Source organism: Protomyctophum bolini (genome assembly GCF_963924005.1).
Source record: "Protomyctophum bolini genome assembly, chromosome: 4".
Lineage (NCBI taxonomy): Eukaryota > Metazoa > Chordata > Actinopteri > Myctophiformes > Myctophidae > Protomyctophum > Protomyctophum bolini.
This window is the reverse complement of record NC_137865.1, coordinates 40,648,331-40,674,031: the sequence shown is the minus strand read 5'-3', so window position 1 is coordinate 40,674,031 and position 25,701 is coordinate 40,648,331. Positions and strand designations below refer to the sequence as shown.

The following is a 25,701-nucleotide window of genomic DNA, read 5'->3' as shown; positions in this document are numbered from 1 at the left end:
TTGCCTAAGCCTGCAGCGCAGATAGCCTGTTACATGTATTTTTCAGAATGGACAACATTTTCAATACAGAATGAGATCATATCGACATCAGTAATCGGCCATAACAGCAATTAATTATATTGATATATCGGCCAAAATGTCTCATTGGCACATCCCTACATTAAACATTATTCTTACAAGATGACATAGCAATGATAACAAGTGACAGTTCTCTCCAGGCACATGTATTTTCCTCACCTCTTTCTCACCACCAGGGTTTGAGTGGCCGGATCAGGTCTGGGGTATTGGACAGGTCAATGAGGTGTTTATCCGGTTTACCCTCGGGTTCAGAAGCCGGGAGATCCACCAGCATAATCTGGGCAAGACATGCATATATTAGGAAAACAAAATATTAGCAGTAAAATACAAGTATGTATTTCTTAAAGCAGCACCATGTACAGTATAGTGAGCATGGTAATACAATACAACTTATAAACATACGTACATGGTTGGACCTCTTTTGGTCATTTCACAGCCTCCCAATAATGGTTTTAGATCAGTGGTCGACAAAGTAAGGAACCCCAACACTTGACTCAAGTATTCAAAAGTACACGTATGCTTTTAAAAAGGCCATAAGCATTCAAAAGCACAAATTACTAGTAAATTTATATCAATGCATTGCTGTATTGAAATCTACCCCCCCCCCCCCTTACAATAACAGATCTACAAGCACACAACACAATCATACTGTAAAAGATTGCAATGCAGTGACTGCTATTTTTACTAGATTTGAAATAAGCCTTAAAGTGGTTATATTAATTCAGTGGATTTTCTGGCGTCATGATGGCACACCATTAAAGTTCCCTTTGTTCCTAGAATAGCGCTTTCTCATAAATTATATCATCAAATTAATATCTCTGGATTCGCACAACTCTACTGCATTCACCCAAACAAAATGGAACCATCATACAGTACAGGTACATTACATAATCACAACTTTTATTTCCCTCGATTCTTTTCATGCACATTTTAACTCAAGATATTTACAAAACACAAACAGCAGCAAACTGATCAATTAAATTATTCCTGAAAAACTTCCCAAAACAGACAATTGCACAAACTAATTGTGGAATGGACCTCAGGCCATAATGGGTTAACCATTAAGATCTGAGGCCCATTCCACAATTGTCTTTCAACAGTTAAAAAAAAAAAGAAAGAAATCACACCAAAAATTTGTTGCTAGTGCTTCTCAAACATTTGCATGTCAAGAACCCCTAAGATTATATGTACCGGTATTTGAGATACAGAAAAATCATATATATTCTAAGATTTGCATAAATTCTCACGATTTTTCTAAAGTACAAGCTCATAGCTTGTATACATGCCTTTTTTATTGACACATTTAAACAGTATATAGTTAAAATCTAAAATGACACTACCGGTCTTAATAGGTTAAAACAAAGTACACTTTAAGTACAGGTGTGTACACAGGTGTATCGTTTATAGACACACGGAGATGCTATACTGTTGGACCAGGTGTATCGTTTATAGACACATGGAGATGCTATACTGTTAGACCAGGTCTGATCAGAAGGACCGGGTCTGATCAGAAGGAGATGTTTACAAGTGGAGCTTCTTTCACAGCTTTCTCCTTCTTGCCTTCTGGACTCCACTTGATCAGGGGAGAGCTCAGATCAATCAACTGTTCAGAGAAAAGTAAAAACAAAGTCACGTCAATGTGAAACACATGAATGAATGACACCTTCATTAGGTCTTTACAGTTAAAATCTCACGCCGGAAAATGAACCAGAACAGTTCATGAGTAACATCTTCTGGAAACCCAGGACTACGGTTATGGACACAGAGCGCATTTGCTGTGAAATGTCATCCTACGCAGAGAATGAGCCCTGATGCTGCCAGATGCTTGCTTCACATCGTGTTGTGAACTTGTACATCAATACCGCCCCCATATGGCAGAGTCAAGGTACTTTCCTCTAATAATAATAAAAATAATAATACAAATACATAGTGATTTATATAGTGCTTTTCAAGGTACTCAAAGTCCTGTAAAGCATTACAGGACAACTAGAATAAAAACAACTTAATTAGGAAATGAAACTAGTTAAAAAAACTAAAAACTAAGGCAAGGGTATATTTATGTAGGCCTAGGAAAGCATGTCTGAAAAGGTGGGTTTTGAGTGCGTTTTTTTGAACCAAACATGCCGAAGGTGGGTGCAGCTCTGATGTGAGTTGGGAGTGAGTTTCAAAGTGAAGGGGCGGCCACTGAGAAGGCTTGGGGGGTTTCAAGAGGTGCCTCTAGTGCCTCCCTTAGGCCAAAATGTCAACTTGTAGACAAGATCTCAGGGGACGGACACAAATGGGTGCAACCTCAGTTTTCAATTGCTGACCCAGATTGGGTCTCTACAAAATACAGATGAAAGATAAATAAAAATCATTTTTTACAAGTAACAGTTCTCTCCAGGCACATGTATTTTCCTCACCTCTTTCTCACGACCAACGTTGAGTGCGATAGGCCGCAGTGGCCGGATCAGGTCTGGGGTATTGGAAAGGTCAATGAGGTGTTTATCCGGTTTACCCTCAGGTTCAGAAGCCGGGACATCCACCAGCAAAATCTGGGCAAGACATGCATACATTAGGAAAACTAAATATTTGCGTGGGAGGCCATGGCCCTTAGATGCCAGCCCCACGCCGCCACGGGAGACGAAAATGTAGTAGAACAGGCAGACGCCAACATTCTATAGCATGACTCAAATATGGAATGAGGTTTTCCAGGTACCTCAACGCCTTCCTGTGTCTTGGTTTCATGGTCTTCAGAGATCACTTCCTCAGTGGAGGGACGTTTCCTCAGGTTTCCACTTGGCTCAGGCTCCCGGTTCTCATCAGGGTGCTCAAGCACCTCTGGGCCCTGCAGATCAGGCTCCTGGTGCTCGACCAGCTCTGGGCCCTGCAGATCAGGCTCCCGGTTCTCAACCACCTCTGGGCCCTGCAGATCAGGCTCCCGGTTCTCAACCACCTCTGGGCCCTGCGGATGAGGCTCCTGGTTCTCAACCACCTCTGGGCCCTGCGGATCAGGCTCCTGGTTCTCAACCACCTCTGGGCCCTGCAGATCAGGCTCCCGGTTCTCATCAGGGTGCTCAAGCACCTCTGGGCCCTGCAGATCAGGCTCCTGATTCTCATCAGGGTGCTCAAGCACCTCTGGGCACTGCGGATCAGGCTCCTGGTTCTCATCAGGGCGCTGCGGACAGGATTTGTTCAAGTGTTCAAAAGTCAAACTGAAGCACTTTGCAGTCAGCACTAAAATATCTTCCAATTCAAAAAAATCTAAACATCTCTGCTACGAATAACAAAGCTATGTTTTTGAGGTCACAATAAAATAAATTTAATGTAACCAATAAATAATAATCATCCATCCTGCATGTGTTGTTCAAAATTCAAGCACATTCTTGGGAAGTAAAGATAATTCATGCAGGTATGTGTCAAACACATTCAAGAGATTTTCAGAACCCTTGCTTGGTCTTACCTGTCCAGTCACACAAGTCATGGCTTCATTTTGCGTTTCCATCTGTTGAGCTGCTGGATCAGCATCTTCCAGAGAGAACGGTTGGATCTTTGGTGAGACGACCATCTCCTCCTCTGAGGCTGCCGACTCAACCCGAGGAGGACTGCAGAGAGAGAGAGAGTTGACTTTGATTTGAACTTGTTATCGTTTTATTTATTTCTTTAATTATTTTTCATTTGAAGTTTCCTGAATAAAGTTAAAATGTTCTTGTCCCCTCCCCTTTAACTACTTAGAAAAGCACTATATAAATTGCAGATTGTTATTAGTCATCAATTTTATTTATTTTCTACTACATTTTGTAACTTTGGAAACCTGCTCTACAAATAAAGTATACCATTAATATTCATAATAATGCTTAACTCAGTGAAATCCACTGGCGGTCAGGTATTTTTTAAGTTGCAAGCAATACCAATCCAACACAACACTCACACATGAGGCCCAGGTTATCACCTCACCTCTGGTTACTGGTCTTCCTAGCAGACATGGATATACCAGGGGATGGCCTGCAAAAGTTAAACCCAGCTAAACTCTTATTAGGAGTCATACATGGGATACCAGACATTCTCCTGTTGACGGGGGTCGGTAAGCCCGATGGACGTCCGATTCTAGACATGGAGGGCGTGTGGAACACCTCCGGAGTTGGACTTTGGGAAGAAAGGAAAAGTCAGTGGAGACGAGAGGATAATTTTGATGGTACTTTAATCTAATTAGACAAGATATAAAGGGCTTTTATAAAGTATATATGCACATTATAGATAGATTATTTCTGTGTCATGCACCCAACCCACATGGACTTATAGGACACACCATACAGATCATTGCTTCAATATTGCATTGTGTACAAGAAACAGTTTTTTTTCTCTTTTTTTTTTTTTTACACAAACGAAACATTCTTCCTTTTTTCCCACGCTTTGCATAAAAAGTCTACTAAAGCAAAAATACCTTTCCTAAAACAAAAGTCCCGTTTTTCGTAGTCCTCTAACCAGAAAAAATTGTCACAGATGGTTGTCATTTTACAAAATAATCCATGTCTTAATTCTTCATATAGCAGTAAAACAAAAAATGGATTTCATTTTCAATTTCTTTCAAATCACACACTAGACACACCCTGTCCTCCTCAGGAGTACCAATGGATCTACCCGTTTCTAAAGCTAATGGTAAGGTCCCAGAATGCAGCTGTGCACAAAAAGATCTGACTTTTGGATATATTTTGTGTAACATAAGGTTCACACATACCTGCCAAAACTGCCAGCACTCATCAGTTTCTTTGGTTTCATGATCTTCAGTGGGTCTGGGGAGTGAACCACTACGATGGAGAAAAAGGCACAATTGAATCCATCACGAGGACATTAATTACACAAGTTCAGATAAGTACGGGTAATTCATTCAGCTCATGTTCATTCATGTTCTCCCGTAATATAATTCAAAAAGTTAAACTTTTATATATTCCCAATTCATTACGCATAAAGTAAAGTATTTAAAACCTTGTTTTTGTTTTAATCTTGATTATGGCATACAGCTCATGAAAATCCTATTTCAAAATATTAGAATATTTTACGAGCACTACATTTTTTTATCCAGAAATGTTGACCATCTGAAAAGTATATGTATGCAGTCAATACTTGGTCTGGGCTACTTTTGAACAACATCAATGGGGCGTGGCATGGAGGTGATCAGCCTGTGGCACTGTTAAGGTATTATGAAAGCCCAGGTTTGCTTTGATAACAGCCGTAAGTTCATTTGTATTGTTGAGTCTTATGTCTCAGACCTTCCACACACACGCACGTGTGTGAGAGAATGTGATTATCTAATCAAAATCACCAAACTTATGCATGTATTCATTCAACTATGATTTTTACAGTATAAACAAAGTAATAATCTGCACACATTTTGGGGTGTATCCTCAAACATTAATATTATCAAATATTAGCCCAAATCTAGTTTCATACATTCATTTTGATAAGGTGTGCTGGGTGAAACTAACCAATAAAACTCACCATCAGATGGCTTGGGGCCTTTCAGCCGACTAGTGGAAGTAGGGGCGATGAGGGCCACGGGTTTGGCCCTCGCGCCAAATTGTGGCCCGAGGGCCAAGGAGGAAACGCTAGACACCATGGCTCGTTTGGTTGGGCTCTGATGGAACTGGGTGGGGGTACACGGTGCGGCTCTCTTCACAGACGTGGACCTGCTGGCAAGTCTGGTCGGGTCTGTCGTCTCAGACGGCTTCCGCGACTGGACAGAGATGGACCGCCGCGCACCTTTGACGGTGGCGGCCGTAGCAGCCGTAGCAGAGGCTTTAGACTCAGCAGCTCTGCTACTAGTGGTGCTGGAACGGCGAGTTTGGGCAGTTTTGGCAGCACTCGTGTTAACGGCCGCCAGTCTGCTCGTGTTAACGGCCGCCAGTCTGCTCGTGTTAACGGCCGCCAGTCTGCTCGTGTTAACGGCCGCCGGTCTGCTCGTTTTAGTTGGCGCGCGGGTGCTGGAAACATTCTTGCTTCTGTTCAGAGAAGTGTTGAGATTTCCTGTAATGAGAGAGATGTTCAAACTAAAGCCAAAGAATGTATATTGTGTTGCTGAACACCAGATGGCATTAAAGACAACATGATTTACATATAATTATACATTTACACAAATGTCTCAATATAAGGTATAATTCCTGTGCTTTTTGCCATCATCATTGCTAAGCAAGCACTTCGGAGAAACCCATCATAACTGAAAACCCCAGGGGTCCTTGATGGAGTTCCAAATGGACCCAAATAGTTCAATTTGTACACTCTGAGTTACATTAACATTGATTTTACAATATAAATTGGGGGTCCCAGAGATAGAAATGCCAATAAATGGGGGTCCGTAGACTACCAGTATATGCATGTCAAACTGGCCGGGTCCTTGAAATGAAATGGGTTGAGAATCACTGCTAGAGCCGTAACAATCTTCTCTTATGGGGGGTCCATGGCATATCTTTTTCCACTGCTGGAACCACTGCTTTAGTACCGGCATGTTATTTTAAGATTGACCATTGGTTCGGACAACCCTGGTACTTAGAAGATTCTTTCAACCATATGTACCATGGAGAGAGAGAGGCCTTACCTTTCCCAATAGGAGGAGAAACAGACATACTGCAGTTATAGCTCGATAGAGAGGAGTTGAGGCTCGACACAGAGTTGAGGCTAGACACAGAGTTGAGGCTAGACACGGAGGAAGAGGATGAGGAGGTGTTTCTTCTCCCGTCTACCGCTCCCCTCGTCTGAAGAGGTGGCCTCAAACCAGCCTAGAAAAAAACAACATGATGAGGGGATGGCATCATTACAAATGTGAAATCAGGAAAACCATGAGATACCCAGCGAAACGAATGAAACTGGTGCCAAGAATCGTGCTTCATGCAGCACTAGTTGGCTGTCCAATTAATTTTAGTCACTCTTATGTTAAGAGACAGACTTTAAGAGGTGTAAGTCAAGCACTTTGATGTTGCCCGTTTAAAGCCACAGTAGTAGTTGACTCCAGGTGCCACATAAGTGTAGTGTAATGTTCAGCAACTACAGACTAAAGAAAAGTATTCATGGAAAAAATGAGAATCGTGATCTCAATTCATGTGGAGGAAAATCAAGATTCACATTTGCGCAAGAATCGTGCAGCACTACCATATCAAGTAGACAAGTACTCCTTTACTTGGTGGTAGCAACAGAAACAGACATCAAAGACATGTTAGTGGACTTACTTTGCTTGGCGGAGCCATCCTGGAGGGTTTTTCTGCAGGCACTGCTGCAGTATTTGCGGTCTTCAGTGAAGTGGCCGGAACTACACGCTTGCTGGGGAGAATCCCACTGGTGCCCAGGCCTGCCTTGCTTCGCAGTGTCATCTTGGGCTGCGTCCTAGTCGTAGACGACCCAGAAGCAGGACTGGAGCGGGAGGAGGTGCTGAGACGAGCCCGAGTGGAGTTGACACCCACACCAGAGCCAACGCTGCTCCTACTACTAGTGCTGCTGCCTTTCAGCAAACGTTTCTGAATGGCAGGCGGAAGCAGTTTCATGGGACTGTCCTGTACACAGAATGTCTCCCGTTTAATTGGACTGAGAACCGGATTGAATGGCTTGCTGAACATGTCCAGTTTGGCCCCAGCGTCGTGCACAAAGTCAACGGCCATATGGTCTTCCCTCTTCTCAGCAGGCACAGTACCGTCCGTCTGTTCAGTGTGGTCCTCCTTTAACTGAGTGGCTAGTTTCTGGGCTTCACCGCACATTCTGTCAAAGTTATCTCCTGAGAGAGGACTCCACTCCATCTGCTCCTCAGCCACAGAAGAAGGCCCACTGCTGACACTGTCCTTGGACAGATATTCCACCGCGGCACAGATACCCTTCTCCTTGTCTGTGACTGGACCCATAAACACATCATCCTCACCTTCTTCATCTCCCCTGGAACTGGAAACAGGAGAAATCATCTTTGGTATAGGGATGGGCAATTAATCGCTTATCAAATCGGTATCAGCCGATATTGGCCTTAAAATGCAATATCGGTATGGAATCGATATCGAAATTATATATCGGTTTTAGCAGATATTTTATAATAATCATGTTGAAAAGTAATTTAAATTTAAAAGAAAATCCTGAAAAAGCCTTTTGTGATGATGAAGGCTGCAAAATCTGTTAATGTTTTCTGGGGACGCTTTCAAAAGAGTCAACAAGTTGGAACATTTTTAAATAAAAATACTACATTCAAGCCGTTTATGTTGGGATGTGGGCCAACATTTCAATAACGGTGCACTGCATACCCAGTTTTGGAATAAAGAGGCATTGCTTTTTTCAAAGTCAGTGTTCATAAGGCTTTTTCCCAGAATGGACAAAATTATTATAATGTTTTAATACAGAATGAGATCATATCAACAATGATTACGGTATATCTGCCATAACAGCAATTAATTATCGGATAACGGCCCAAATGTCTAATTGCTACCGACGGTACATCCCTAATTTTGACAACAGTGATTTAGTATTCCTGGGTGATTGGCGGCAGGGAGCTGGCATGTTCCATTATGTGACAAAATAACCAAAGACAAAGGGGCTGCCGCCTCACATACTGTGGCCAATTATAAATGGATCCAAAGTTAATTTCTTGTTGCAGTTGTGAACATCTAGTCTTCATATGGGAATAAAAGTAAAATCCTATACTTTTTACAGTCAAATGATACAGTAGGGCGGCTATGTATTGAAACTAATGCATTGCAGGATGAGGTGTCGTTGTTTGCTTATATGAGAAGATGTGATGTTATTGAATTGTCACATTAACACACATTTAAAGTTTGCATAATATAAGACTCGCATGACTAAAAATGCAGGTAGCAAAAAATGAAGGTGTATCATATGATGTGAAAGGTTCAACGACACTAACCTCGCAGGCGACAGTGAAACATCAAAATCAAACTTCTCCTCCGCCAATGTATAGAAATCTTGAAGAAAAAGAAAGCTCAAGTTGTTTTAGACTGCCAGAGAAAGGAGTTGCCGATTATACAATTTTACACAATCAGTTTGGAAATTCATTTGTATGTCTTTAAATGTTCTGATGAATTGAAAATGGACGAGCCTTGTAAACAAGTCAGTCTTAGTGCATTTTTCTGGTTTTATCCTCTTAGCAGTTTTTGTATACATTGACCTGTATGCCTTCCTTGAACTGTACCCATTCTGCAAACTGTTCATACAATTGTCCAGCCCTGAAACATGACTGTCATGATTATCAGTACGAGCGTCATGTGAACCATGGCTAACAAATTTCAATAAATCAATCAAAACGTTACCAACCGGCGTCAGAAAGGGGATCCATCCTCGAACAGTGCAATTTAAAGTGCTGATTTAGAAGAGACAAAAGAAAAGAAAGGTTAATAAGAGAAAAGTATTTATTTATGTCCACAAACCAGAAGCGTGGAGCGTTATGGCTAACCATGTAGCCCCTCTCGGAACCCCCTGGGGTCAGCCCAATCCGAACCGAACCGGGCTGAGTCTAAAAAATGTCAGAAACTTCAGTACCATTGGGTTCTGCTTGTAGGGCTAGCTAACCATGCAGCCCACGTCAGTTTTACAACTCTAGTACAGACTACTCTCAGTACTCTGTGCAGCTGGGCTAGGCTCGGCAAACGCAGCATATAATGTTTACAACTAGCCAGTTAATGCTAACGACGCTAATATTGTTTATGCACGAGTAACACGACTCCCCCACACACACAAATACACACTAATCATATTTTAAAACAACCAAGAGGAGTTATTCTAACCTGAGGACGACTCGTTACACTTGTAATACTGTAAGTCTTGTATAAATACTGTAACTCCCAAAACAGCAAACTCCACCAAACTGAAACGTTTCAAATTTTGTGCATTCAGGTAAACTCTCTCTTACCATTGGCTGGAAACATCGTACCGGAAGTCTCCGTGGATTTATATTTTTCTTCTTCTTCTTCTTCTTGTAGGTTTCCGGCAGACTGCATGCCTTATCGGCACATTGCTGCCCTCCACAGGTTGAGAGTAACTCTCTTTCTTACATCCCATGATCACTGTAACACACACAGGTAATACTTTTATTGTTTAGTATATAGTCACAGTGTTGTGAGGCATTGAACAGGAAGTTTATTCATTTGAAGACATTGTGCCAACAACTGATCACAGCTGATGAGCATCAGATGATTGGGACTCAGCTCAGCTGTGGCACTGTCTGGGGTTAAAAACAAGGAAATGCTGCCTCAGTACAGAGAAGGCTTGGAACAGACAGTACACAAATGGTGTGGCTGAAGTTTGTTGGTTATGTGGATGGCTAAGGAAAGGAAGGCCAAAGGAACTGTCAAATGCCAACTAACCATGGAACGAACTGATGAATGAGAATATAGCACCTAGCTGGAAAGGGGGACAAGGTATTTTATTGAATTGCTTGCACTGTTATTGGTATTATTGTGAAAATGTATGCAGAAGGCTGTTTATGTATTGTGTAATGTACTTTAGTGATGCATGGAAAATGTATTTTGTGCCTGAGATTGGAACTGTTTATGGATTATATTGTAGTGATTTATTTATTGATTGATGTATTTTATTCTATTTCTGTCCCAGTTCTACGTTGATCTATGAATAAAGCAACTTCAAAATCATCAGTTCAGACTTCATCCTTAAAAAGCCAGCTGCCGACACAACCCGAGGAGGACTGTGGTTTACTGGTCTTCCTAGCAGAGAAGGATATACCGGGGATGGCCTGCAAAAGTTAAACCCAGCTAAACTCTTATTAGGGGTCATACATGGTGGGATACCAGACATCCTCCTGTTGACGGGGGTCGGTAAGGCCGATGGCCGTCTGATTCTAGACATGGAGGGCGTGTGGAACAACTCCAGAGTTGGACTGCCCAAACTGCCAGCACTCATCAGTTTCTTTGGTTTCATGATCTTCAGGTATATCTTCCAGAGAGAACGGTTGGATCTTTGGTGAGACGACCAGCTCCTCCTCTGTGGCTGCCGACACAACCCGAGGAGGAACTCTGGTTACTGGTCTTCCTAGCAGAGAAGGATATACCGGGGGATGGCCTGCTATACAGGGTTTGCCGAAGGCCAGATGGAGGGAGAGGGGTCCACCGACTACTTCTGCCTGGGTGCCTGAGGGAGGTGTTCCACCAGTTGCACCACTCATTTCATATAGTCATATATGGTATACTCTAAGGTGCAGCTGGGCTAGGATCGGCAAAACATACGTTAGTGTAAGTAACGTAAAATCTAGTTAACAGGTAAATAATAACACCTTATTTTACTACGCAGCATATCATGTTTACAACTAGCCAGTTAATGCTAACAGTAGACACTAATAATATTGTTTATGCACGAGTAACACGACACACCCCACACACAAATGCACACTAATCATATTTAAAACAACCAAGACGAGTTATTCTAACCTGAGGGCGAATCGTAATATAATACACTTGTAATACTGTAAGTCTTGTATAAATACTGTAACTCCCAAAACAGCAAACACCACCAAACTGAAACGTTTAAAATTTTGTGCATTCAGGTAAACTCTTACCATTGGCTGGAAACATCTTAGTCTCCGTGGATTTATGGGGAATGTAGTCCTTTAAGAGAAACGAACGTAGTCAAATAACTAAGGGTCAAACCTGGCCAAGCCAGCGCGCATATACAAGATGATGAATTCCTGTTCTGTTCTTTAACTATATAGAAATAGAAGTGTCTATTTGTACGTTTCTAAATATTTTGATGAATTGAACAAGGTGGACCCTGTTGTAAACAAGTGTAATGCTTAATTGGGTCGTCCACTCACAGTTAACAGTCTTTGTATTGAGTTTGTGCTTGAAATGTACTGTAATTCTGCAAACTGAAGTGAAAAAAAGAAGTGGACACCTCAATGTAAAATGTACTATTTTGTCCAAAATGTTAAAAATAAATAAAGGTCTGTGATTGTGAACAACTTTACCTATGCACATCAATGTTATCAGAATACCCTTCAAATTCTTGTTTATGCACAAATGATTGGATGTAGCCTAGGTGCAATTGCAGACAGAAATATTACAATAAGCTGACTCCGCCAGATCATTGAAAGAAGTTTGCTTCACTCCTGTGACCTCAATACCGCCCCCATCTGGCTGAGTCAGGTTAGAAATATTGGACAAAATGTTCAATCATATTGAACATGTATTTTGGATATTTTGGATAGATAGACTAGGCTATCTATATGAAGAGTGGATGGGCACCTCAATTTGCGTAACATTGGTGATCCAAAATGTAGTGCCCACTTTTCCTGTAAACATAGTTATATACTGTACAGTAAGTTTACCAAGACGGCGACAGACTGATCTTCACATAAATATGTAAACGGCATCGAAGCTTTGAGAGGGATTCATCTTTAGAAGCATGAGAAGTGGTAAAACAGGTGGTTGCTAGGTTGTAGGACGTGGTGCACTGGTGTAGGGGCTGGACTGAGACAAAGATTCGGCCCAGACATTTTTGCAGAATTTGTCCCAGACTGGCCCACCACAACCAGTGCAGAATACTTTTCGGGTCGAGGCCCATATAAATACTTGGAAAAACAAGCCCTTAACACACCACCACATTTACAGTACAACATAAATGATAGACAACTAATTTAACATTTGGCCCACCAGAGGGTCGGCCCACGGGGCATACAGTATGCCTGGTACGTCCTGTGGCCAGTCCATCCGTGGTGTAGGCTACCAAGTGGAAAGCCTGGTGAAGCGAGGTTACCAAGTGGTTGGTTCTCAACCATTTCAGGCCATGACCCCCCCAAAACAATCATAATTTGAACTTGGGACACTCAACCGTGACAAGCACTTTGTAGGAGCTAGGGTGTTGCTGCCAGAGATGGATGAGAGCTGCTGAGCTGCCCACAGTGCCAAGACTACTAGTACTGTAGTGACCATTACTGTGCTTAACTGACCAGCCATTGCCAACTGACCTGAACAAGAACAGGTTGTATTGTCAAGAGGAAGGTGTGAGACATAAGACTCAACAATAAAAATGTACTTGTTATCAAAGCGAACCTGGGCTTCCACATAACACCTCAACAGTGTCACAGACTGATCACCTCAATCATGCCATGCAGCATTGATGAAATAATTCGTTCAAAAGTAGCCCAGACAACTTATTGATTGCATACTTGAATTTAATGCATATACTTTTCAGATGGTCGACATTTGATTTAAAAAAAGCTGTATGCCATAATCAAGATTTAAAAAAATTGGCATGACGTTTGATGTTTTCAGCCCAAGAAGTGTTTTTTTGTACAAAACTAATGCTTGGAATGGATTCAGAAGCATGAAAACCCCCTAGTTTGACATGTTACAAAGCATAAAGGAAAGTTTGACATTTTTGCCTGGCATGGGATGTAAATGGTAGGGTCACAAGAAACCCCTATTAAAAAAATTGCCCAATAGCGACAGCCAGTCAGCAAGTGGATTCACGAATGTATGTACTTACTTCCCATCGCTCCCAGTGGAGCATAGGCCATCAACGACTCTTCTCCATCCAACACAGTTTTGGGCTTTCCTTTCCGCCTCTCCCCAGCTGATTCCCTGTCTCTTCAGCTCCGCCTCAGTGTCCCGCCTCCAGGTGTTCCTAGGCCGCCCTCTCTTCCGCTTCCCCTGGGAGTTCCAAGTCAGTGCGAATGTATGTATATTGACAATATTTTAAACAAATAAAAAAAAGACTATATACCAAATTTCCCATCCGTCCACCCCATCTGCCGGACTATACCCACCTTAGCAACGGTTCGAAGCGAAGGGTCTGCTCGAGAAGTCTCCAGTTCTCATCAGCCAGAAATCACTTTGGTTGAGGTCTAAATTAACACCTCTGAGGTCTAAATTAACACCTCTGCAGCAAGTCTTGAATCAATCAATCTAACCATCACACTAGCAAAGACTTCATTTCAATCAACGCAGACATGGAACGAAATCCTTTAATTGCATTTGCACAATTTACAACAAACCTGTTTGTAAAAGGTCACGTACGAGTACAAAAAAAGAACAATGTAATTCTATAAAAAAGAATACATAATTATAGAGTGAAAAACACCCTTTTACTTCTTAACCATGTGCACATAGACAATATTTACAAATCTTAAACCATATAAATGCACAGATAAGGCTTTCAATCGCAGTTGAGTCCCCTTAGATTAGATGAAATAAGGGCAACACATTCCACCCATAAAGTGAACTTTTGAAATGTCTTTCCTTTTAAATATAACGCTACAAAAATATTTAGTTATCTTCCTTTTCGATGTCACTAAAGAGCATCTTCATCAGAAGTCACTGTACAAGGACAGGGGGGGGGGGGGCAGTGGGGGTCGGGGAGGGTCTATAGAGCCAGGATTTTCCGTCTGCTCGTCTGTTCCACCAGCTTGTGGTATCCGTCCAGTTTGTCCCTCAGCGTGTTGTAGAGCTGGGAGGAGAAGTCAATGATATAATTAAAAAAGAAAATTAGTGAAACATAACTATAAAGAACTTGTTCCTGGTTGCACACAGCAACACCCAAATAAACCGGATCCAGAATTAATTGTATTACTTTTCAGTTGCATTTACCCATCTATTATGTACTATAGATGTTTGATATAGTTTTATTTCTATGTACAGAATTGAACAATTATTGTTTTTAATGTACAGAAAGTATGTCAGACGTACGCCGGCGTTGGTCTGCGTCTCGTTCAGCGCTTGGAGGAGCTGGTCTATGGCCGTGTACGGCAGCCATACTGCTGGAGCTGTGGCTGAGAGGGGCTTCTGTAGAGACAGACACCCAGCATTACATTATTACTGAGAGGGGCTTCTGTAGAGACAAACACCCAGCATTACACTGTGGCTGAGAGGGGCTTCTGTAGAAACAAACACCCAGCATTACAGGAAGTCATGGTGGGAACAAGGTATTAACCATGTCACACCGTTTTATGTGCAGATGACAAACCAGATAATACTATTGTCAGGACACTATAAACCACATTATCTGCCAAGATACATTTCTAAGTAATGATTACTTCCGTTTCCTTTGTCATTGAATTTTTTAAAGTTTATAGATTTGAAGGGCTTTACACGTTCAAGAGTACAAATCAAGCGTACCTCTATTCCAAAGTACTGGTGGCCCTTCCCCAGAAGAGCGTCCACCAACTCCAACACCAGCTCGGCCGCCTCCACCAGGAGGTCATAGTTCAGGTAGAGTCGCAGCAGAGCAGCTGAATCCACTCTCTGTAAATGTTTTTAAATACATGGTCAATAAACAGTTCAGACAACAGGAGAACGACACTCAAGACAACCTACGTGATCACATTTCTAAATTTGAGCAAGAATCGTGCAGCACTAGTTGGCTGTCCTATTCATTTTAGTTACTCTTATGTTTTTGCTACAAAGAGAGAGACTTTGATGATGTCTTTAAGCCGTAATGTTCAGCAACTACAGACTAAACACAATACATAGAAGCATGCAGTAAATTATAGTGCTCAGTGTGAATGGCCTTTTAGTCTTAGCCTTTTTGAGAACACTCAATTGTGTACTAAAATATGAATAAAAATCATACCCCTTGCCCAATCCCATTCACCTTGTATGCATTGATCAGCCAATCAGGCAGGGGGACAGCGTGAGAGAGGAGCTTGTTGATGACACAGCGGTGGTGCTGGGCGTTGGGAGACGAGTGTCTCTCCAGGTAGGACTCCAGCAACCTCCACGCCTCGTCGGTGGCACTACAGAGAGGCAGAGGATAAAGTTACTCAACCTCCACGCCTCGTCGGTGGCACTACAGAGAGGCAGAGGATAAAGTTACTCAACCTCCACGCCTCGTCGGTGGCACTACAGAGAGGCAGAGGATAAAGTTACTCAACCTCCACGCCTCGTCGGTGGCACTACAGAGAGGCAGAGGATAAAGTTACTCAAATGGCAAGAAAGACTCGACCCGATGCTTCCGATTTGTCTGTGGTGCGGGTTGGGACAAAAACAACCAGTTTGACGTCGTATCAAATGCGCTACTGCTGTTGTCCTGCGACGTCCCCTTATCATTTACTAAACTCACCCCACACAGCTACTGCTGTTGTCCTGCAACGTGTCCCCTTATCATTCACTCACCCTACAGCTACTGCTGTTGTCCTGCAACGTGTCCCCTTATCATTCACTCACCCTACAGCTACTGCTGTTGCCCTGCAACGTCCCCTTATCATTCACTAAACTCACCCCACAGCTACTGCTGTTGTCCTGCGAGGCTGCGGCGTCCCCTTATTATTCACTAAACTCACCCCACAGCAACTGCTGTTGTCCTGCAACGTCCCCTTATCATTCACTAAACTCACCCCACAGCTACTGCTGTTGTCCTGCAAGTTGCAACGTCCCCTTATCATTCACTAAACTCACCCCACACAGCTACTGCTGTTGCCCTGCAACGTCCCCTTATCATTCACTAAACTCACCCCACACAGCTACTGCTGTTGCCCTGCAACGTCCCCTTATCATTCACTAAACTCACCCCACACAGCTACTGCTGTTGTCCTGCAACGTCCCCTTATCATTCACTAAACTCACCCCACACAGCTACTGCTGTGAAATTAGTGTTTACTTTACCGTAGGTTTTAATCTTAAGTCTCAAACTCGCGCTATTTCTTTCAACAGTGAGAAAAGCATGGACAGAGAGGCCCTGGCTGATAAAAGTATCAGCAACAACGTGGCTACGGAACAGGAGGCTGGCCAGACCGAGTAGCGATGTGACAAAACCAATGACGGAACGCAGCAAATCAGGATGGAAACCAGGCCAAGAAAGACTCAAGAAAGGCAGATCTATTTGTAATAGATCACAAGGAGACGGTTAAGACTCCTGACAAAACCGGAGTAGTAAAAGGTAGTCTACTGTGGAAACCAATGCAGAAACAAAACAAACCTTGATTCTTTGGTGCTGATGATTGTCGACAGCTGGTTGGCAGCCAGCCAGTTCCAGGTTTCATTTTGACACTCCTCTCCTCCGTACTGAAGCTTGATACATCTGGAGCACGACGTAAGGGAACAGAAAGAAACCACAAGCCACAAGAGGAGGGCGACTCAGTGAACACTTCACTTCACACCCACATTCCACATGTGCATTCATCCACGCAAAAACAAGTACACAATAATATTGTGCTATTTCCAAGTGTACGTGCATTTGTTTTTTTCAAATGCTGCTACCCAGGTTAATGCAGTGTGAAGAGTTCCAGGCATTTCCCTTGACTCAGGTGTGTGGCTCAACACAAAATAAGATGCATAGTACATTAAATGGAACAAGAGACTTACTTAAAGGCCAGTCCCTCAAAGACAGGAGTGAGGGTCAGCTTGAAGGTCTTGCAGAGAGAAAGTGCACAGTCGAACAGCCCTGTCTGGACCAGAAGGGCCACCATCTCCACAGCAGAGGCACTGCCTGTAAAAGGTTGGTTTGTTTATTTTCACATAGAAAAAGATTTAAAAATGATACACAAGGTCAATAAAAGGAGAAAGCCTAAAAACAACCTCCAGGGGCTTGAGAAATGGCATTCTCCAGGCATGACAGAGTGGATGTTTTTAACTCAAATATTAGCTTCTGCTACATATTTTCAGATTGGGGTCAGCGGCCAATTACAGAATATTTTTGGGGTCCTTGCCATGAAATATTGAGCACCACTAATATAGAAACATACTATTTCAGAAAACTGTCAGGATTTAGAAAACATTTATTTATTTATTTTGACATCAGGCCTAGTGCCATGTTGATGACGTGGGTTCCGTTTCGTGATGTTGTAACTTGTGCATGTAGCGTCATGAGAGGGGATTGGTCTACTTCTGAGGGGACAAAGCAGACAGCTGGGGTACCTGCGATGGCGGCGGAGGGCGGGTGGTGCTGGGCCAGGGTGAGTCGACAGCGGGCGAGGCTGTACTCCTTCTCCAGGTCCTTCAGCTCCAAGATGTCTATCTGACGCCTCACTGAGGGACCGGTAAAAACAGACACACCTCTATAAAGGGCTACACACACCGTCTGCGAATGCTGCGCGTTATTTTCAATGAACCTATCCCACACCGGCGGCGTCCGACGCACGTTCACGCCTCGCCTGACGCTCCGATACGCCACTGTTCTATTTTCCAGGCGTTGCCGCGCGGCAACGCCTGTGGCGCGTCGCTGCGCACCCGGTGTGTGATGGGCTTAAGATGTCCCTCTCACGCCTCACTGAGGGTGGTAAAAACAAACACACCTCTAACATATAGTTAACGGAAGCGTGGTTTAGCTCTGATATTCGTTAGGGAGTGGAAACCTCCTCCCCACTTCCGTTTCTTCTTTACAGGAGCACACATTTATTTAAGCATACATACATATACAGCTTGCGGCTTAGCAGAAATGGAAATAAAATAATAAATTGCAAATATATTTTAAAAGATTTCGGGAGGTGTAGTAGTTCCAGACTCTATATAGCATTTGGAGATTGTGGAATAGTTGTCTGGCTACACGAGACTAGGTTCATGGTGTTGCTAAGGTTTGATGACCATACCTGGATCATTTGAGACTAGGTTTATGGTGTTGCTAAGGTTTGATGACCATACCTGGAGACTAGGTTCATGGTGTTGCTAAGGTTTGATGACCATACCTGGATCATTTGAGACTAGGTTTATGGTGTTGCTAAGGTTTGATGACCATACCTGGATCATTTGAGACTAGGTTCATGGTGTTGCTAAGGTTTGATGACCATACCTGGATCATTTGAGACTAGGTTCATGGTGTTGCTAAGGTTTGATGACCATACCTGGATCATTTGCAAACTCTCCATCGCAGTTCCTCTTTGGCGATGCTCCTGGTCGTTCATACTGTGTTAATTAAAAGAATATATACACAGTTAAGTATATACATTTTAAAGTTCTGTGTCATACACGGTAGCAGGGCAAAAATAACGCTAACATTTTTACTTCTTTATTTTGTGTTAAAGGGCACTCATTCTCGGGACAAATGACATGCAGTAAGCAAGTATTTATCAGCTCCAGCTGTAATCAGCAGAGATGGAAACATGACATCCAGGTGACCAGTTCTCACATACACAATGTAACTGGGCTGTGCGTGTGTGTGTGTGTGTGTGTGTGTGTGTGTGTGTGTGTGTGTGTGTGTGTGTGTTTTCATCCATACCACGGCTCCAGAGGCGGGCTGGACGATCCATGCGTATTCGGATCTGATGAGGCGCAGACAGTTGAGGGAGGCCAGGTAACAGTTGACCTGCTTCTGGAGGCCTTGCTGTGTCCTCACCTCCCTGCCCAGACGCATGCCGTACTCAAACATCACCGTACCCGCTGCAACACACACAACAAAAGGTCTGCTCAGACACCCAGACGCACGGCGTACTCCAACATCACCGTGCCCGCTGCAACACACACACACAACTACGGCAACCAGCTCAGTGGCCTTGTGGTTAGAGTGTCCGCCCTGAATTTTCCACAGCGATTGCATGCTAGGAAATGGGACGTATCCAGACGAGTCGGTTATACAACACGAGATAAATTCATGTGAAATTAGCTGTAATGTATGTGTGGGTGTAAGAGTATGTGAGAGGGAGTTGCAGTCGTGATAACACTTCCAACTACAGGAATACCTCAGGTTCACGTTCATTTATTTGTTTGTCCCTGAGGGGCGATTTGGTTTACAGCAAGGCATAACACAGGCAGGTAACATGAATCACATAAAACACAGTAAAAAAGCACATGGTACACATGGAACAATAAAACAGGATGGCAGTTCAAGGTATCAGTGTAACATTGAAACATTTTCAGAAACAGTTGTGTAAAGAATTCCTACAAGTGAGTCAGGTGACAAGTTACCTCCTCCTATCGGTATTTAGAGCCTGGATAGACACCGGCACGAAGGAGAACTTATACCTGTTGCTTTTGGCCCCTGGAACCTTTAGGCGAATGCCAGAGGGAAGCAGCTTGAAGAGCTGAGGGGATGAGAGTTGTCTGAACAAATGGACTTGGCTTTCTACCTTTCCTGTAGTTGTGTCTGTTGATGTGGAAGGCGTACAGCAGCTCATAATAGTTGTGGGACATGAGATCCACTGCCCTGGCTCTGGACTCAATGATACTGACCACCTGTTGCACACACAGAGGCACACACACACACACACACACACACACACACACACACACACACACACACACACACACACACACATTTGAACAATGGAAACATAGGTGTATGTTTTAAAGTTCGGCATCAGTCTATAAATAAATATCGATAATAATTATCACGTTGAAACACGGATAGCAAAGAGTAAGCGAGATCAGGTCCACCGAGTGTTCTTCCAACATGAACTACATGTCAGAGTACTGATGCGTTTTTAATTAAAACTCTGCTACGCTGCCATGAGCTGCACCGATGCCAAGTTTACGTCCACACACGCACAGTGTAGAATGTAGTGCCCCTACATTTTATTCTATGTAGTGCTGCATGATTCTTGCTCAAATGTGAATCTCGATTTTCTTCCACAAGAATCGTGATCACGATTCTCACACAAGTCGCGAGACATGGCCAAAGCATTTCCGGGTTTCCCCCAGCCAAAAAACATTGAGAACCCCTGTGCTAGAGACAATGCAACTTTCCCTCATTTACATGTTTTAAACTGCCATTTGTGTGTACGTGCGACTGTACACACTGTCAAAAGAAAAATGTCAAGTTCAATTTATTTAGTCTGATTAATGAGAGGTAATTTCATCTGTCAAAGTTCCTTGGAATTACTCGTTTGGAACCGTCTTGTAATGGAATGTGGAATGAAATAACCTTTGGAGCCGTCAAGCAGACGGAGAAGCAGGAGTAGAAACGTTGAGACCTGGCATTACTCTCATTTATGTACTGTACATCTTAAGAGCTCGTAGCACGGCACTCTGTGCCACGCTATGAGCTTGTAGATCTGCTATCTTTCAACAGCTACAGTATAAAATAATGGTTGAAATGAACTAGACTAAACACTAAAACATTCCAGGTGACACAAATGTAACTCAAACTAAAATGTAAACTATTCAAGAGACTGTGACTAAAACTAAAACAGAAATGTGCTGCCAAAAACAACACTGGTTCCAGAGGCCACTCCAGTAAACCAGCACACAGACGGTAGAGTAGTAGGCATCAACCAGGAGGAGGTGCGGTACGGTATGGTATGGTACGGTACCTCGTCATGGAGGTTGACGTAGGAGAACTGGACCAGGTCATGGAGCTGGGAACGCTCGCACAGAACCACCACCAGCTGCCGCAGGCAGTCCAACTGCCTGGATGGAGAGGACAGAAAGGTTACAACGTCAACATACATCTCTTTGACCGAAACGTTGCCTAATAAAGTGTTCATATTGCAAGGGCAGACGGTGTGCATTTTTTATGGAATGTGTGCGTGCGTGTCAGTACCTGCTGGCGTCAGGGTTCTGGGTGAGGGCTTCATAAGACTGGCGGTTGTGTCCCAGGTCTAGATGGTGTTTGAAGATACGGGTCCACAGAGCAGCCTAGAGAGAGAGAGAGAGAGAGACAGAGACAAACGTACTTTACCTGGGATCTCAAATATATGTAGATACATTGCAGGATTAATTGCAATACTTTCATTATGATTATGTCTGAGATTTTGTATTATAGGAGCATAATTTAACTGTGACGGCGATTTATGTGTTCCAGCACAGTCACCGTGTTCCATTTTAGACCTTTAGAAGACCGAGTTGTTTTACTCATTTAGAGTAATCTCCAACGGAACGCCAGGGTTCTCATCGTCGGGTTCAGGGACCACCATGGGTCCAAATGGACTCTGATATCACGCAAAAAAAACCTGTCCCGATACGGACGTCAGCCATTGCGTTGTGACGAAGCCTGACCCAATACATAGTAGCGTGTAGATCTCTACCAATAAAAGTGTTTGAGGCAGCGAAACCTCGTTCAAATAGAGACTCTGCGAGCGAATATACAGTAGGAGGGGTGGACGACATCAGGACAATCTTGTCGGAAAAACACGTATTCTAATGATATTTCATCGTTTGCTCGCTCACATCGCTGGCAGGGTGTTAACGGTCTGCCTACCTGGCTCCTGACATCATTTGCAGCCTCCGTTATGGCCATGGTGGCCAACTGGATGATCAGCTCTGGTAGTCCCATATCCTCCAGCAACCTCAGCACCTGGACAAACAACCACACACTTTCAATTTGCTTCACTTATGATCATCAACAGTATTCCTGTTTGGGCATATCATCATCATCATTATTATAGTAGGGACGCAGTGATGTCTGATACCGACATTTAGCCCATACTGAACCATTGACCAACATATGTTTATTTACCCCTTTTGTGCCAGGGAAACAGAATCTACAGCTTGTTGGCTGAAGATAACCAGCGCACCAACATAGCCAATGCAAAATGTATGCTTTATCAACAACAGGAACATCGGCTACTGCCATCGGGGCAATGTCACTTTTATTTGCCAATACCGATGTTGACCGATAATGACAAAATTCGGACGATATGTCGGTATTCCTACGATTTTCAAAATGGTTTAAATCTGTGAATGTACCTTGTTGTAGTATTGTAACCTGGGCGTGGAAGCAGCCTCCTCATCCTCAGTTCCAGACAGTCTGATGAGAAAGTCCTCCTTCTCCACCTCCGTCGATGCTTCCTGGAAGCACTGCAAAGCCTTTGAAGAGAACATGCATTCAGAATATCAGCTAGTAATAAGGTTCCTGCAGACTCCAATATCTTGGATATATAACACATAAAATATAATAATTGTGATTGTTCAATGAGACTACAACAGAAGTATCGCCGGGACAACGTTTTACTGTGAGAAAACAGAACTAATCTAAGAATAGAACGACAAGCCAACATCATACAGCAGGGGTGTGAAATGTGACGTTGTGATGTCAGATGAAAGCTGAATTACTACTAACCTTGTGGCCCTCTCCGTTGGCCAGGTAGCACTGTCCCAGCATGAAGCGACTGGAGCCCACGTTCATCTGACACCATGGCTGGATCAGCCTCACATACTCCTAAACACACACACACACACACACACACACACACACACACACACACACACACACACACACAGGCACATTAACCCAGTGGTTTTCAACCCATTTCATATAAAGGTCCATCATTTATTCAGCATTTGAGCCACGGACCAACATTTGATGAGATTTAGCCAAAACCTAAAATGAAAGGTTGGTCTAACCTGTAGCTGTGCGTATTGGCAGTTGGCCATCAGACATTCAGGGAACTGGAATCCCGGGTTATTGGGCCATCTGGGAAGGTCACTGGTTAAGGTTTATATTGTTAACCCATTCTGACCTGAGATCAGATTCATACGAGGTTTCCACTGGACACACACTGTTCTGATTAAACCCATTCTGACCTGAGATCAGATTCTAAGAATGTCAGTCGTTCTTCGATTTTTCAAAAATAGCAGACCTACAAGCTCGTAGCACGCCACTCGGTGGCGCGCTATGAGCTTGTAGATCTGCTATTTTTCAATAGCTAAAGCATAACATAATGCTGACACCAAAATGGGTTCCCGTTCAGAATGGGTTAATGCAGAACACAACCTATATATATATTATATATATATATATCAGCATGTATAGAATGCTTGAAAGCTGCAAATCCATAACTTATGTGAAGAAAAAAGAAACGGTCCACACGCCTCACTCTTCTCCCTCCTGGCTCCAAAACCTTCCCATCGCAAATCAGAACTGCACTCACTCCCAATCTTACACCGCAGTCTGAAAACTCACCTCTTCACTCTTAGCTGTAGCACTTGCACTAGCCTCGATGACCTTGCAGGCGTATGCAAATGAAAACTATTCAAGAGACTATGACTAAAGAACCTAAAAACCTAAAAGATTGCTGTCAAAATCAACAGTGGTACTGAAGGATACAGGAACTGTGCCAGCAGGTTGACGATGTTGGACACGATGTGGGGCCAGTGCAGCAGGGCGTTGCTCAGAGCCATGGGGCTCTGCTGCTGGCTGTAGATCTGGGAGATGATGGCCTTCCTGGCCACAGTCTGGTAGAAGAGCTCCACCACCGTCTGAGGACTCAGCACTGACGAGGGAGAGAGGAGGGACGGATTTATTGAAACCAGTAGCATTATAGAGCAAGCTACAGGCGAGGTGTGTGCAGGAGAAGGACAGGCAAGTGCCCGACATACTGATAAACACACACATGAATGTTTGTGCTCCAGTGAGTGTTGTCTAGGTGTGTCCATGACCTACCTGAGCCTGAGGTGGACAGGGCCGGAGAGTCCGACAGCTCCAGGACGGAGAGGTGCTGCAGGTTGGCGTCTCTGAAGGAAAAACACAACTTATATTTAGTCTCGCGGAGCCAGACAACTATTCCACAATCTCAGGAATGCTATATAGTCTGGGATTACAGCCCCCATGAGCCGAGTAAGGAAGCAGCCATTTCCGTTCACGAAAATATATTTTTTAAATATCTTTAGAGCTTATTTTTTTATTTCCTTTTCTGCTAAGCAACAAGCTATATATGCTTAGATGTTTTCTATTTATATTAGAATAAATGTGCGCGACTGTGAAGACGAAACGGAAGTGGCGAGGAGGCTCCACTTCCGCTTCATATTTTACTCATGACAGCTCTTCCATTGGCTCAGACTGTATGATGAAGCGTTTGGAAATCACGGAGGCAACAGTCTGGTAACGCGAGACTAACTTACATTTAACACTTAATCCGGATGCAGGAATTGTGGGCACCTCAATGTTAAATTGTCAATTCTTTCCAAATTGTAAAAAGAACATCTGTAGTTATCTGTGTGTTCCTACATGGTGTCCATGGGGATGGAGGAGGCCAGGCTCTGGCTGATGTTCTTGAGAAGATGGTAGGAGGAGAGGAGCTGAGAGATGCGAGGGATCTGGTCCTGTTGGAGCTGCAGGAGCTGTGCACCACCTCCCGGAATCATCTGAATACGCACGTACACACACAGGATTCATACAATGAAATTATGAGAATTTGCCAGCATTATTTACTACTACTCAACACACTGGCAGAGAACTAACATCATTTGAATAGCCAAGGAAATAAGTTTTTAGATCCACCAGCCACTGTGGTGCTAGACTAGAAAGGTTTCACAAAAAGGTGTACAATTAGGTGATAAATAAATGTGATTTCAGTCAAGACAACTCTTAGAATGAATATAGAATATATATTTATTGAACATACATTTTAATTTAGCATATATATTGAAGCATAGTTTGGCATCAGGAGTTTGTCTATTCATTCCCTGTAGCATAACACATTTTAGTTAAGTTATAAGCCGAATAGAATTGCAGGGAATTAATTAAGACCCCAGGGGGATCTAGAAACAGAGCCTACAGGTGGATGCATGCGTGCGTGCATGAGAGCGTGCGTGCGTTAACGGTCAGTCTACTCACGTTGTCTCCCAGGTGGAGGTAGAGTTTCTGAAGGATGAGCAGGTCTCTACAGAACAGAGCTCTGGTCATGGCCATGTGACACACAGCCTGACAGATGACGCTCACAGCCGTGCTGCTGCCGTACAGCTGGGACAGGCTGATCCGAACGTTCTGGCTGCTGTGACCTGCTGTCAGGAGACCAGAGGAGCAGACAGGAGGAAATACAGGTTAATAATAACCTAAAACATGAACCTT

The 25,701-nt window shown here is 43.4% G+C and overlaps 2 protein-coding genes across 4 annotated transcripts in view; both read right to left on the bottom strand.

Annotated features, from left to right (window-relative positions):
• Positions 1–1,164: 1,164 nt before the first annotated feature.
• On the bottom strand, positions 1,165–9,936 carry LOC308314878 (uncharacterized protein). 2 transcript variants are annotated; one of them, XM_080762648.1, is made up of 13 exons: positions 9,822–9,936; positions 9,352–9,397; positions 8,945–9,002; positions 7,278–7,977; positions 6,650–6,830; positions 5,557–6,081; positions 4,796–4,865; positions 4,015–4,203; positions 3,521–3,662; positions 3,194–3,235; positions 2,777–3,091; positions 2,481–2,612; positions 1,165–1,681 (listed from the first exon to the last, which is right to left on the bottom strand). In XM_080762648.1, the coding sequence occupies exons 2-13, from the start codon at positions 9,371–9,373 to the stop codon at positions 1,586–1,588; spliced, it is 2,472 nt and encodes an 823-aa protein (XP_080618774.1). In that variant the 5' UTR covers positions 9,374–9,397; positions 9,822–9,936; the 3' UTR covers positions 1,165–1,585. The 2 variants fall into 2 exon arrangements, with proteins under 2 accessions (XP_080618774.1, XP_080618773.1); XM_080762647.1 differs by having other exon boundaries at positions 2,777–3,235.
• Positions 9,937–13,995: 4,059 nt separating this feature from the next.
• nup160 (nucleoporin 160) overlaps positions 13,996–25,701 on the bottom strand; it is a gene marked incomplete at its 5' end in the record, with an annotated part of 38,071 nt that continues 26,365 nt past the window's right edge. Inside the window, 20 exons of one of the 2 annotated variants that reach the window (XM_080761412.1) lie at positions 13,996–14,493; positions 14,733–14,828; positions 15,162–15,287; positions 15,637–15,778; positions 16,960–17,061; positions 17,346–17,469; positions 17,898–18,008; positions 18,821–18,881; positions 19,195–19,355; positions 20,042–20,147; positions 21,224–21,320; positions 21,454–21,548; positions 22,111–22,206; positions 22,599–22,718; positions 22,972–23,070; positions 23,256–23,325; positions 23,959–24,124; positions 24,295–24,365; positions 24,859–24,995; positions 25,468–25,634. In XM_080761412.1, coding sequence (XP_080617538.1) covers positions 14,410–14,493; positions 14,733–14,828; positions 15,162–15,287; positions 15,637–15,778; positions 16,960–17,061; positions 17,346–17,469; positions 17,898–18,008; positions 18,821–18,881; positions 19,195–19,355; positions 20,042–20,147; positions 21,224–21,320; positions 21,454–21,548; positions 22,111–22,206; positions 22,599–22,718; positions 22,972–23,070; positions 23,256–23,325; positions 23,959–24,124; positions 24,295–24,365; positions 24,859–24,995; positions 25,468–25,634 — 2,231 coding nt within the window. In that variant the 3' untranslated portion in view covers positions 13,996–14,409. The remainder of the gene's footprint in view (positions 14,494–14,732; positions 14,829–15,161; positions 15,288–15,636; positions 15,779–16,959; positions 17,062–17,345; positions 17,470–17,897; positions 18,009–18,820; positions 18,882–19,194; positions 19,356–20,041; positions 20,148–21,223; positions 21,321–21,453; positions 21,549–22,110; positions 22,207–22,598; positions 22,719–22,971; positions 23,071–23,255; positions 23,326–23,958; positions 24,125–24,294; positions 24,366–24,858; positions 24,996–25,467; positions 25,635–25,701) is intronic. The other variant, XM_080761413.1, reaches the window with a different exon arrangement.